General features: G+C 44.8%; 1 protein-coding gene across 1 annotated transcript; it reads left to right on the top strand.

Annotated features, from left to right (window-relative positions):
• Positions 1-2,755: 2,755 nt before the first annotated feature.
• LOC306916380 (transcription elongation factor SPT6-like) lies at positions 2,756-13,928 on the top strand (the record flags this gene model as incomplete). Its single annotated transcript, XM_079494213.1, is given in 3 exon segments — positions 2,756-7,381; positions 7,383-7,574; positions 13,878-13,928. Coding segments are annotated over 3 exon segments (4,869 nt in total).
• Between the last annotated feature and the right edge of the window lie 835 nt (positions 13,929-14,763).

Here is a 14,763-nt window from a genome sequence, read left to right as displayed (position 1 = left end):
ATGGAAAGAAACCTTACCCATGGCGTGTCCCTTCCACGTGTGATCTTGTGGGAAACTCACGCCATGACAACAATGGAACTACACGCCTCTATGAGTCATAAAACATGACCTGTAGTATTTTTGGGAACATGTGACTCGTATCTGGCAATTATTTTGGATTGTGCCATGATGAGTCACGTAATGATGATGATGAGTCACTTAATTGTTACTAGTCACTATGACTTATGACTCTAAAAGGGCACAACTGTTTATGACACAACAGAGACTAGTGTGATTTCATGGTGTGATCTCTGCAGGAGGCTATAGCCATCTATGAGATGGTTCAAAAATGGTTTATGTACTTTAACCAAGTCTTGAGCTGGCCAATGGCACCATCTTCTGGCTAGCAGGAGGCAAAGCAGATATTTTCTACATTTTTAAGGGATATTTCACTTTCAAAAAGACTTTTGGTCATTTTATCGTCTACTCAGGCTTATGTGAACACCAGACAGTTTGTATGTTGTTTTAAGTAATTTATTAGATATTTGATATTCATATATCTAAATACTGAATCGAGCAATTTAAAAACTCTGTGGTGTTCACCTAAGCCTGAGTAGATTATAAAAATGAATGACCAAAAGTTTTTTTGAAAGTGAAATATCTCTTTAAGCCTTCAAGGTTACAGTAGTTTATATCTCTCTCTCTCTCTCTCTCTCTCTCTCTCGCTCTCTCTTGCATTATGTATGCGTCCAACCATGTCAGGTCAGTATTTGTGAACATTTCCTATACTGTAGTTGGCTGCATGAAAAGCAACATGTTTTTTTTAAAGAGTAAAGTAAAGAAGACAGATTACACACAGTCCATTCACATGTAGGCCTAAATATAATATACTACTAATTGATTCATGTGCTCTGGGTCTTGTATCATGTCTTGTATTTTGTATCTTCATAAATTAACCATCTTTGGTTATAGGCCTACCTCATTTTCTGGCAACTGAATTCGAGCGTGTGCAGTAATGCCACAGACGAATAACAGTCTAAGTCCACACTATTAATCCATAATGTATAAATGATAGATAAGGGTTCAGGACAACGAGGCCTTTTCGTGGAGGGGTCAGAATGAAATTTGGACTTAGACTGTTTTTCGTCTGTGGTACTCAATTAGTTTAGACAGTTTTTGGTTTAGACTAGTCATTGGTTAGACCAGTCATTAGTCCTACAACTACAACCTATCTCAAACCCTCACCCTAAACCTAACCTCCCACAGGGCAGCACACCTAAACCAAAAACTGTCTAAACTAAGAAGGCTACTGCACCCCTAAACCTAACCTTAACCCATGTCTAACCAATGACTAAACTAAGTATGCACCCCGAATCGAGCCCATGCACTATTGACACCGTGCCAAGACCTCGCGCTTGCCCTGCGTAAAACAACCCTGTTGAGCATGCCATGTTTTTGAGTGGTGCAAACCACTCCAATAACCAGCTTTGTCTGTATCTATGTTTCTATGTTTGTACCTGTACGTGGGGCCCAAAAGAATGAGCATGGTTACTATGGTCACTGACATTACGTCAGACCACAGCTGATCAGGCTATATAAGACCTTGCACCACTCAGTTCACACGGGTGTGATTTTTTGTTATTGTTTAATGTATGTCACTCTGGATTAATAGCGTCTGCTAAATGCCTAAATTGTAAATTGCATGGCAACAGTTTGTGTTGTGTTTGACGTCAGACCAAAACAATAAATTAAACTAGAAAAGTGCACTCTTCAGAGTTCAGATCTCCAGTTGCATAACCGACGCTTCCTCTTTTGTTTTTCTTTTGCAGCCATTGTGCATCCGTGGCAACTGTTATTTTTGTATGCCCCACTATGGGCAGAAGTGGAAGCCCACTTCTGGAGGTGTGATTTATAGAGGACCCTCAATATGCTCATGATTTATGTTAGAAATATCCCACACATGTGTGAAGGCAGCTAGGCAAACAGTGTGGAGTATCAAAACTAGGCTGCCAAAACTACGATGGGGTTTAGAAGCAACCTTTTCAATTAAACAAAAGTTATTTTTGGTATGATCACTGTTAATATTTTTTTCACGATAAACATTCCATAGCCTATAAATATATTTTTTTATGGGTGAGGACGGGTGACAACTCTGTATTTATGAGTGTCTGCCCCGACACTCATGCCAGATTGATATAAGCACCGGAAATGTTCTAAGATTTATTTATTTATGTATTTTACAGTTAATAAATACCATTTCTGACGACTTGCTGCGTTCCAAAATGTCCTCCAAGTGTACATTTCAAATCAAACACTTTGATTTTGTTGAGATTATTAAAACATAACTAGCACAAGGGATTAACAATCATTTGAATGACACACAAGTCTGTTCAGAATTACGTGCAGTATTTTACAAGACATTATGTGTTATCGCAACAATGTATTAAACACATGCTGACACAGTAGGGCACAGTCGCTAGCACAGCAACAAAGACTGTATGCAAGCCGGGTGACCCACAGTAGATTAGAACACTCTAACTCTATTGACAATAACATCTACAAAATCTACATTTTAGATTACTCTATTTGAAAACACTGACAATCTGTCTCAGCCAATCACAATGTGAGGTCGGAACTCACCGTGACATCACAGCCAACATAAAAGAGAAAGGGTTCTCGTCGCTCAGTCTCACTCTCTCGGCAGCTTTTATAAATCAAAGATATTCCTGCCTTTACAGCTCATATTGACAGAATATACCAACACAGAGAGAGAAACATGTCAGAATTCATTGAAAGTGTGGCAGACAAGTCTGAACAGGACTCTGAAGAGAAAGAGCTTGAGCCGAAAAAGACACAGAGTTTTAAGGAGGATGATGAGGAGGAGGAAGAGAACACAGAAGACCAAGACGAGCGAGGGAATTTAAGGGGACTCATCGATGACGGGGACCATGAGGAGGAGGAAGAAGCAGGAGGTAGTGACTCTGAGGATGAAGTCAGGAATCGACGGAAGAAGCGCAACTACGAGGTAGATGACGATGATCTGGATCTCATGGAGGAGAACTTGGGTGTTAAAGTTAAAAGGAGGAAGAAAAAATACGACCGCTTGAAGACAATGGACGATGACGAAGAAGATGATGATATGAAAGACTTGATCGCGGAAGAGATCTTTACTGGTGACGGGGACGTGGATGGCGAGCTGCGGGAAGGAGATACCGTTGATACGGTGCTTCACCGAGGCGTTGACGAAGAGGATGAGGAGTCTGACATAGACGACTTCATTGTGGACGATGACGGCCAACCAATAACCAAGAGGAAGGGCAAACAGTTCTCAGCATACACCGACGCAGCCTTGCAGGAGGCCCAGGATATCTTCTTTGGCGGGAACTTTGACCCTGACTTTGCAGCCGAGAGGGAGGGCAGGAAGAGCATACTGGAGCTGTATGAGCCCAGCGAGCTGGAGAGCAGCCATCTGACCAAAGAGGACAACGTGATCCGCTCCACCGACATGCCAGAAAGATTCCAGCTACGCTCGATCCCAGTGCAAGCTGCGGAGGACGATGAGCTGGAGGAAGAAGCCAAGTGGATTTTTAATCATGGCTTCTCCGCCCCGACCATTTCCATGCAGAAGACCAGAAACCTAGACCGAGGAATTAACTCAAACTTCCGGAGGAAAGGCCCGAGCACGATTGCCAAGATTAAGGAGGCCCTCAACTTCATGAGGAACCAGCACTTTGAGGTTCCGTTCATAGCTTTCTACAGGAAGGAGTATGTGGAACCAGAGCTAAACCTCAATGACCTTTGGAGGGTGTGGCAGTGGGACGAGAAGTGGATTCAGCTGAAGACCCGCAAGCAGAATCTGATGCGGCTCTTCCAGAGGATGCAGTCCTACCAGTCTGAGCGGATCTCTGCTGACCCCAACAAAACCCTGGCCGATGGCATCCGTCCCCTGAATTCCACCGACATGGAGAGGCTGAAAGACATCCAGACCCTTGATGAGCTGACCGATGTGTACAACTACTTTCTGCTATACTACAGCCGACACATCCCCAAAATCAGGAACTCTGCAAAGTTCGGCAAGACTAGACTCAAGAAGGTCAAGGAGGTGTCAGAGGATGGTGAGGAGGAGGACTTGGAGGTTATAGAGGAAGAGGAGGAGCCCAAAGGACCAGACCTGAAGCAGGCTTCACGCAGGGACATGTACAGCATCTGCCAGAGTGTGGGACTTGATGGCTTGGCCAAAAAGTTTGGCTTGACACCAGAGAAGTTTGGAGAAAATTTGCGAGACTGCTACCAGCGCCACGAGGTTGAGCAGGTCCAGGCCGAACCCATGGAGTTGGCTAAAGATTATGTCTGCAGTCAATTCACTACTCCCCAAACAGTGCTTGAAGGGACCAGATACATGGTGGCCTTGCAGATTGCCCGGGAGCCCCTAGTTCGGCAGGTCCTCAGGGAAACTTTCCAGAACAGGGCGATGGTCAACATCAAGCCAACCAAGAAAGGAAAGAAGGAGATAGACGAGGCCCACTTTGCCTACCCGTTCAAGTACCTCAAGAACAAGCCTGTGAAAATGCTGAATGGTGATCAGTTCCTCAAGATGTGCTTGGCTGAGGAAGAGGGACTTCTCACCATGAATATCTGTATTGCTGTCAAAGGCTATACTAGCCACCAAACATACTTTGAGGAGATCAAACAACTCTACTACAGGGATGAATTCAGCGACCAGGTCCAAGAATGGAACAGGCAGAGAGCCTTGGCCATAGAGATGGCCCTCACCCAGTTCCTCTACCCTCAGATGTCAGAGGAACTGAAGAACAAGCTTGTTGCAGAGGCCAAGGAGCACGTCATCCGGTGCTGCAGCAGGCGGTTGTACCACTGGCTGAAGGTGTCTCCATACAGGCCAGACCAGCAGGTGGAAGACGATTACCTGATGAATGAGAGTCAAGGCAATGGTATCCGAGTCCTGGGAGTCGCCTATGCCTCCAGCAGGGACACACCCGTGTTTTGTGCACTCATTAATGGCGACGGAGAGGTAATTGACTTCCTGCGTCTGTCCTTCTTCATGATGAGGAGGAACTCACATAGGGAAGACGAAAGGGAGAAAAAAGCAAACGATATGGGAAAACTGAAGGCGTTTCTGAGTAGCAAGAAACCTCACGTGGTTGCAGTTGCTGGGGAGAATAGAGATGCCCAAATGATAATTGATGACATCAGAAGGACCATTGCTGAGCTTGAACAAGAATCCTCTCTGTCCCCAGTGGGAGTGGAGCTGGTGGATAATCACCTTGCTACGCTGTACATGAACAGCAAGAAGTCCGAAGCTGATTTCAGAGACTACCCGCCCCTGCTACGGCAGGCTGTGTCCATCGCCAGGATGATCCAGGATCCTCTCGTGGAGTACGCTCACGTCTGCAACAGTGACGAGGACGTCCTCTGCCTCAAGCTGCACCCACTACAGGAGAATGTGGTGAAAGAGGAACTGCTCAATGTTCTGCATTTTGAATTCATCAACCGTGTCAATGAGGTCGGAGTGGACGTGAACAGGGCCATTGCCCATCCTCACACTCAGAGCCTGGTCCAATATGTGTGTGGCCTCGGACCAAGGAAGGGCTCTCACCTCCTCAAACTCCTGAAGCAGAACAACACTCGTCTGGAGAACAGGACCCAGCTGGTCAAATTGTGTCACATGGGGCCCAAAGTCTTCAGCAACTGTGCTGGTTTCATCAAGATCGACACTGTGTCACTCGAAGACAGCACAGACTCGTACATTGAGGTTCTAGACGGTACTCGCGTACACCCGGAGACGTATGAGTGGGCTCGGAAGATGGCCATGGACGCAATGGAGTATGACGAGTCAGTGGAGGATGCCAACCCAGCCGGAGCCTTGGAGGAAATTGTAGAGAACCCGGACCATCTCAAGGACCTGGACCTTGACAACTTTGCAGAGGAGCTGGAGAGACAGGGTTGTGGCAACAAGCAAATCACTCTTTATGACATCCGCGCTGAGCTGAGCTGCAGGTACAGAGACCTCAGAATTGATTACAGAGCCCCCAACACCGAGGAGGTTTTTGACCTGCTCACAAAGGAGACACCGGAGACCTTCTATAAAGGCAAGTTGATCACCAGCACAGTAACAAGCATTGTTTACAAGCGGGCCCAAAGGGAGAGCTACGACCAGGCCATCCGTAATGACTCCACAGGGCTGTGGCAGTGTCCCCTATGTCTGCAGGCCAACTTCCCTGATCTCGGCAAGGTGTGGAACCACTTTGACAGCGGCTCTTGTCCAGGAAACGCTATTGGTGTTCGGACCAGGTTGGACAACGACGTCCAGGGGTTCATCCCCAAAAAGTTTCTCAGCGACAAGGTGGTCACGCACCCCGAGGAGAGGGTCAAGGTGGGCATGATGGTCCACTGTCGCATCATGAAGATTGACATTGAGAGGTTCAGTGTTGAACTGACATGTCGCACCTCAGACCTGATGGACAAGAGCGACGTGTGGAAGCTCCTCAAGGATAGTTTATACGACTTTGACACAGAGTCAGAGGACAAGGAGAGGGACGAGGAACTGGAGAAGAAACAAAATCGAACACCCTACATAAAGCGTCTTATTGACCACCCCAACTTCAAGAACATCAACTTCAAACAGGCAGAGAAGATGATGGAGTCCATGGGCCAGGGAGAGTTGGTCTTCAGGCCCAGCAGCAAAGGAGTGAACCACCTAACTGTTACCTGGAAGGTGGTAGACGGCATTTACCAGCATGTGGACGTGAGAGAGGAGGGCAAGGTGAACGCATTCAGCTTGGGACAGACTCTGCGGATCAACACGATGTTTGAAGATCTGGAGTTTGAAGATCTGGACGAGATCATGGCCCGCTACATTCAGCCGATGGCTGCATTCGCCCTGGATCTGCTGGGACACAAGTACTTCCAGGAGTGCAACGGAGGAGACCGCAAGACAATGGAGGAACTGCTCATGAAGACAAAGAGGGACAAGCCTGCATTTATTCCATATTTTATCTCGGCCTGTAAGGATCTGCCGGGGAAATTCATGCTGGGCTACCTTCCTCATGGGAAGCCGCGGGTCGAATATGTGACCGTCACCCCGGACGGCTTCCGGTATCGCTCCAAGATATTCCCTTCAGTTAACGGACTGTTCCGCTGGTTCAAGGACCACTACAAAGCACCCTTACCTGGCAGAACCCAGAGTAACAGCAGCAGAACCCTGAGTAACAGCAGAACAAGGACGCCCGCATTGGTGAACACGGCGGCTAATGTTAACAACGCCACACAGGCTCAATGTGGCTCCAGTCAGTATAGTGGTGGCAGCATGGGGAGAGGTGGAGCCAGCTCCTCTGCCTATCACGTGTTCGCCACGCCCCAGCAACCCACGCCCGCACCACTCACGTTTGACACCCAGGTTCTCGTACGTGACACCCAGCCGGCAGGCCCGGGGCACCCCGCTGTATCCCCGCTCCACCCTGCAGTCGGTGCACTCCCACACCCGCGGCCACTCGCACCAACTGGTCCTGTGCATATGTGACGAGTTGGGAGTGAAAATTAGATGGAGTAATACGGTCAAGTGTCTTGTGAGAGCCAAGGTGAGAGCCCCCCTCTCTATTCATCAAAAAGAAGCAGGCCTACGGCAGGTTACTAAATTACTAACAAAAGTTTATACATAAATTTAAAAAAACAAATGTCTCCCGGCTAGTTTCTCCCATCTGGCCTGCTTAAAGGAGTAGTTCAAATACTTATTTTATTAATCAATTACACATCCCCTGAAATTTCACTTTCCTCTCTCAAACTTAACAAAATTTACACTTTTCAGAATTATTATTTTTTGATGCTCCATTACACAGCTATGTGTGTCCCTATGAGAACATGTGTACGTGTCTGTCCAAGCACGGACAGCTGCAACACCTAAAGTGGCCAGTAGAGTACAGCACAGAGTAAAGTGGCACAGAATACACTACAGTACCAGCCCCGGGCACGAGGTCTGGATGTTCTGGGGACCCCCACACGGTCATTTCTCAACCATTTCGTACACGGGACTGCTCGCCAGACCTGTGCCAGCACCCCGGCCGTGTTCCTGGGGGTCTGGATGTTCTGGCGACCCCCCAGGGACCCCCACACAGTAACTGTCATTTCTCAAAGAATTTATCCAAAAATAATCAAAGTACAGTAGAGAGCACAGTACACTACAATACAGTATACAGAGCACAGTACAGTACAGTAACCAACTATAAATAAATGTATAGTTGCACTGCTCAGTTCACACAGGTGTGATTTTTTAATTGAAGTGTCAAATGTGATTTCATAGCTATTGCTTTTGTACCAGTATTTGTATCTATTTTATTTCTAAATATATAAGAAGAAAGTGTATGAGTTTGTTCATGGAATCGTTGGTCGTTGTTTTTTGGACGCAGGGGTCTTCAACGTTTTTTCAGGCCAAGGACCCCATAGCTGAGAGAGATGAAGCTGGGACATCCACTACATTGTATAAAATTGTGCAGATTAAACGAGCAGTTGAGACGAATAACAGTCTATGTCCATAATTTATTCTGACCCCTCCCCTATCTCCCCTATCTGTCCTGACCACTTATCTATGATTTACATTATGGATATTTAGTGTGGACATAGACTGTTATTCGTCTCAACTGCACCCTTTTCATAGATTTCATTGATAGCTTCATTCATCAGTTTTGTGTAAATTAATGTTTTTTTTTAAATATTTTTCTCTTTTTATTCATATTATTTCATACCTGTACATCAAAACGTATGAAACCTTGACCTTTGTCTCTGTAATTGTTTTTCTCCTTTACCCTCACCAAAACCTCTTTGCCGAAAATAGCAGATCTACAAGTTCAAAATACCTCGCAGAATTCAGAAGGTGCTGGAGTGAGGAGTCAGGACAGTTTTATTTGTTTTGTCGGAAGGAGTAGCGTACTGTAGGAATTGAGATCGGGATCCGCTCGTAATTCCGACGTTGGATGCTGCAGTTTGACCACCTCATCGGACTATGGGATGTGAACTATATGCTGTCCAGGAGATGGGATCCAAGTGCGTGGGTCTCAGACTTAGTCCCTCCCACCAAGGATGCATGGAGGATGGAGGAAATGAGGTGAGAGAGGAAAGTGAAGCTGAATTCCAATGCCACAAATCACTCACACTCGGTCACTCCAGCATAGCATCACATACTGTAACATCAGTGTCTGAACATAAATCATTGCGGGTTGTTTGGCAGAGTTCATCATAGTGGTATTTTGGCCACCGTGAAGTCCACAGACCACACGATGGTGATGCTTAAGCAGAATTGTGATTCTGCTGAAGCTTCACTGTGTATAAAGCATAATTGTGTATAAAGTTAATTATTATGCGAGTTTACTTTCATAAATTACCTGTGCACCTTTGTACAGGTAATTTATTACCTTTGCACCTGTACTCGGAACAGAAGCTCACACGTCGCTTTGCGCCATGTTGTGAGCTTGTAGATCTGCCATTTTCACTACTTAAGCCTTTTTTTAGGGCCGCTGGCACGCCCAGCTTTGTGTGTTCTGGTAAATCTTTGCGATGATTTGATTGGCTGATCACCCCATAGCGATGATTTGATTGGCTGAGGAAAGTAGCCTACATATTGAGGATTAAAAGTGAGGGCAGAAAAGTTAGGACGTCAATTGTGATTGGCCAGAATGTGATGATGTATGATGATGTAATATGATGAGTGAGTGCCCCTCACTTCACACAAGTGTGATTATGGGTGGAAGTGATTTGATCATGATGATGATGTCTGAGTGCCACAATTCGGATTATCATGATGATGTATGATGATGATGTATAGATGCAATAACCACAATAACCATACTGCTACCGACTATTAAGGCACACTGCTACCGACTAATAGACATATTACACACAGTCACATGTCGGAGCGGTTAGCACCGCTCAAAACATTCAATTGTTTTTGAGGGGTGCTAGCCCCTCCTGAGCACTGCTTTGTGTGTGTAGGTGTTTATAGCACGGATTGATTGGCTGAGCATGGAATGTGATGTAAAATAGATGTTTTTGTTTAATGTTTTTTTTAATCTTTTGAAATAATGAATAAATTAATTAATACAATATATAAATTATATGCACACACATACACGTACATATACAATCTCACCGACTTGTTGTGAGCTTGATCAGGGACGATGACTAGTTTGAGCTATGGTATGATGGCAATGCATGGTCTCTTGACTTTAATCCATTCTGGACGGGAACCCCTTTTGGTGTTTTAAAGGTATATTCAGTGATTTGACTTAATTCAAATATCACTTATTTTTTCTTTTTTTCTGGATAATCCTCCCTACTATAGAGTGTGCTGACCATATAAGGAGTTCCTCCCTGTCCCCAGTGAGCCCCTGGGGTCAAAAAACCCTAGTTTCAGTTTTGGTGGCGGGTGGCAAAGCCTTCATCCAATCAGGATGAGAGGGGCCTTCCTCCAATCATGATCGAGTGGGGGCGGGCCTTGGTGCACATGCTGTTGGCCTGTTGTACTTCCCCCCACTGTAGAGCGTGCATGTTCACATTTTGCTACCGGGGCGGACTGGGTGGTTTTCCAAATCACCCAAATCACTGAATGCTCCTTTAAGCATTATGTTATACTTTAGCTATTGAGAAATAGCTAACTCAAACCTTTGCTTCTGGGGGAGTCCCTGGAACAACATGTTCAGATGGGGGTCAGCGGCCAATTACATATATTTCTGGGGGTCCTTGACATGAAAATGTTTGAGAACCACTGACATAGAAACACACAGTGAAGCAGAAGCGCATATACCCCTTGCCTGGAAACCAGACGAATCTACCAGTGAAAAGAAAATAATAATTCTGAAAAAATAAAAATCACACTAGTTTGAAGTGAGGGGCGCTCTTATATATACATCACATTCCGTGCTCAGCCATATTATAAATGACATTCCGGGCCAATCAAAATTTGCGTCCTCACTTTTCTGCCTTCACTTTTAGCTTCAATATGTATTAATTGCTCAGCCAATCAAACCATCCGTATGGGGTGATAAGCCAATGTTTGTGTTCACCACAAACCAAAAAGCTGGGCATAGGCATATTCTAATTTCTTACTGAATGCTTACCGGTATGTTCTCAAAAATAAAATAAAAACAGACGAGTGATTTGTCTGAGTCATAACCAAGACATGCAGTCTGTGACATCAGCCTGATAGATTGCTGACATCATAGTACTATCATGAGTCAGTAATTATGATGTGAGGCATTTTAGGGCCTTTGTGGTGCTATGAGTTGAGTACCATGAGTTGCATGCATAGTTGAAGAAACTTTGAATGAGTGCTCCTGTTAGAGTCTTCAACGTATTCTTACTGACCACTGACCACTATATGTTCTCTACTTTTTGAGTGGTGTAAACCACTCCTACGACTGGCTTTGTTAGTTTACGTGTCTGTCTGTCTGTCTGTCTGTCTGTCTGTCTGTCTGTCTGTCTGTCTGTCTGTTCGTACCAAAAAATGAGCATGGTTGCTACGGTCACCCAGTTCACACGGGTGTGATTTCATTACGTCAGACATTACGTCAGACCACAGCTGATCAGTCTATATAAGACCTTACACCACTCAGTTCACACGGGTGTGATTTTTTATTTGATTACATGGTTGCCATTCACACAACTAGTGTGAACCCTGCATCAGCTTCCAAAAGTGGGGTCCAGTGACTCCCAACCCCTCCCAGGGGTCCTTGGGGTGAAACCTTGCACACACATTCCCATTAGGAAGAAATGCCACCCTTTTCACATTGGTCCATTATAACGCCACCAGCAGGCTGAATTGGTGGGTGATATATAGTAAGAAATGGAGAGGGCAAGCACCACACCACAATTGTCTGTTTGAGGAAAGCGGCACTTCATTTGTGTGCTGTTGAACTTTATTATAATGGAAGCAGACAAGCAAGAATAGGTGGGCACTATCTTTAGGCACCTTGATGTAAAATGAGCTGGGCACCTTGATGTAAAATGAGCTATTTAGTCCAAAATGTTTTTTCTTTTTTTAAATGCTGTTATGCACGGTACATCATTTATCAGACTTAATTTTATTTTTCAACTTCTTGTTGATTCCCAAAAATGACTGGATGTACAGGTTTTGTAGCAATTGTAGAAATATTACACCTTAATTGTGAATGTTTAAGCATGTTATAATAAAACACTTCTGGGGTCATTAGTGTCTGGTAGCTGGATATTTCACAGAACATCTTGCAAATAAACATTTTAATCAGCTGCTAATCAGTTGCAACTGAGCTATACTTTATTATAATAATGGATGCAAGTTACCGGTAATCAAATATTCGGTTGTGTTGTTTAATACCGATTATGATACACAAATAGAGGCTATTAAAATGTTTCACAAACATTTTAGTCACAACTGTATCAAAGATGATCAGAAAGAATAATTCTGATCTGAGTCAGTGACTCAGAATTATTTCCTTCCAGTGGACTGGAAACTGGATCTGGTGACGTGAGGTTGGTCAGAATGGTCCGTTTTAATGTAGTAGCCTAATGGCTCCATCTAGTGGATATAGGCTACTGAAGATGTGGAAAGCTGTTTTCTATTTGCAGCTCAGTTCTCACATTCTGCTAAAGCCCGCCTACTGTATCCAGTAACGTTCACCCTCATATACATATACACACTGTTTCCGTATCCGCTCTAGACCCAGACCGGATCAGCAATCTACAAAGTGAATTGATCCCAGTCTACTTCCTGAAGAAGTTCACGTGACACGTCTCAAGAGTTTTGAACTTTCAATTTTGTTCGGTGGTGCAGGTACTGGTGAGACATTTAATTGGTAGGGCATTTTGTTTAAAATGGTTTTCTCAATAACTCAACCACCTATCTTTAATAATGCTGTTAACTTCTGAAAATGTACTTTGGAGAACATTATTGGTGTAGGGCCGTAGCCTACTGCCCGATGACCTTGGGATACATCGCTGAGGATACGTCCCAATTGCATCCATGCGATGTATTTTCGTTCTGGGGGAAATTTGTATTAAAGGTATCTTCAGTGATTTCACTTAAAAGAAAAGTGATATTTGAATTTTGTGATAATCCTCCCTACTATAGTGTGCTGACCAGCCTTCATCCAATCAAGATAGAAAGGTAACTCAGAGAGCATACAGATGTATAACCAAATACACCCTTATGGGAAAAAAAACAGAAAGGAGGCAGCCAGGCAGGATGTTGACTAGATACTGAAGGCATTGGCACAGTTACATCAACCCAAGATATCCAGAGAGGAATGGGTCAATATCACAGAGAATCAATACCATGCTTGTACTTGCAACAGCTCCCTTTTTCCTCACTGTATCGATGACAAAAGTTGCCTTTTAATGTTTCAGCTGCATCCCTTCGGCCGTCTCCCGTTCAACATCAGTTAGCAGCCTCTTCTCGAAAAGTTTGTCCACAACATATTTGAGACTGGGAGCTGAAATGCTGTCGATGACGCTCCTCCACACAGAAAACAGTCTGTCTTTCACTTCAAGACTCAGTGTGTGCTCAACTTGTTGTCTACTTAAAGCAGGAGCTGAAAGGGGTACATAGCATTCCATGCATGCACAGTCTGAGGTGTTATTGTCTACAACAGGCATTTCCTGCGTGTGGGAAAAGGGTTTTAGGAGCAGCCTATAACATCATTCCGAAACCTTTCCAGAAATACCACGTTAAATGTTGCCATGTAATTTATATAAGATGATTCATCAACTTCAAATGTTGTCTTCTTTGCCTGAATTATGATGGAATCATTTTGAGGGGAAGTGGAGAGGGTGTATTCTTGATTTTGTATTAGTTTGCAGGGAGGGACTTCGATGTAAATCTCTTCTCCATGTAAATCTCTCTTCCTCCTTACGTTCAGCACTTCATCCAGCACAACATTCCCAGAAAGCAACAATACTTTCAGGATTGAACGTGGCTTATCATCGGTTGGTGGTGTATAAAATGGCAACACCAATGCATGGATAGGACTGGGGTCCAGGCTGTTGAAAACAAATTTTACCAACTCTTTTACACCTGCAATTACGACACCAAGGGGCGAGAATTCAGCTATATTTATGATGACATGAGTTTCTGTGATCACATCAGGCCTGATAAACTCAATGCCATCATCATCCATCACATGGGCAACATACAAGGATTTGCCTCGGGTCTCGCGAACATCATACCCCTCACTCGGGTGACCCAGCCGGGGTGATCAAGTCTCAACTTACGTCCCAGTAGCTACCCTCGATCAGACCCACTAGGGAAAGACCAGGGCCACACAATCCGTTGGAACCACTCCGGAACTATATGCCGGGACTGAGAGGTACTATTCTGGCATGTGGAGGGACTAGACTCTGTGGGTTGACTCCTGTCCGGGCCCCTCCTACTGTACGTCTCACCAGGTCCACTCCTGCTCTCACAGGAGTACAGCTAGGACCTGTGCGTTGCACCAGACTCCCAGCACCAGACACTTCATTCAGGAGTGGTGGATTCTTGTGCCGCAATGGTTCTGCAGGCTCCACCTGGGCAATGGTAGTACTGCAGGCTCCACTTGCGGCTCCAATGGCCCTCCTAAAGGCCTCACTGAGCCTATTATATTTCATGTCTAAATTATGGACAGTGTGTCTGGTTGGCTGCTGTATAGTAGGCTATGTTTGTCATCATGTGTGAATGAACGGTGGAGCTGTCTTTTTCTAACATTTAATAATTTTCACAGATTTATTAGTGTAAGTTTTCCTGCTATCAAAGTTTGCTATCATGAA

The sequence above is a fragment of the Electrona antarctica genome, assembly GCF_951216825.1.
Source record: "Electrona antarctica genome assembly, chromosome: 23".
Classification (NCBI taxonomy): domain Eukaryota; kingdom Metazoa; phylum Chordata; class Actinopteri; order Myctophiformes; family Myctophidae; genus Electrona; species Electrona antarctica.
The sequence above is the reverse complement of the archived record's forward strand: the minus strand, read 5'-3'. Positions and strand labels throughout refer to the sequence as shown.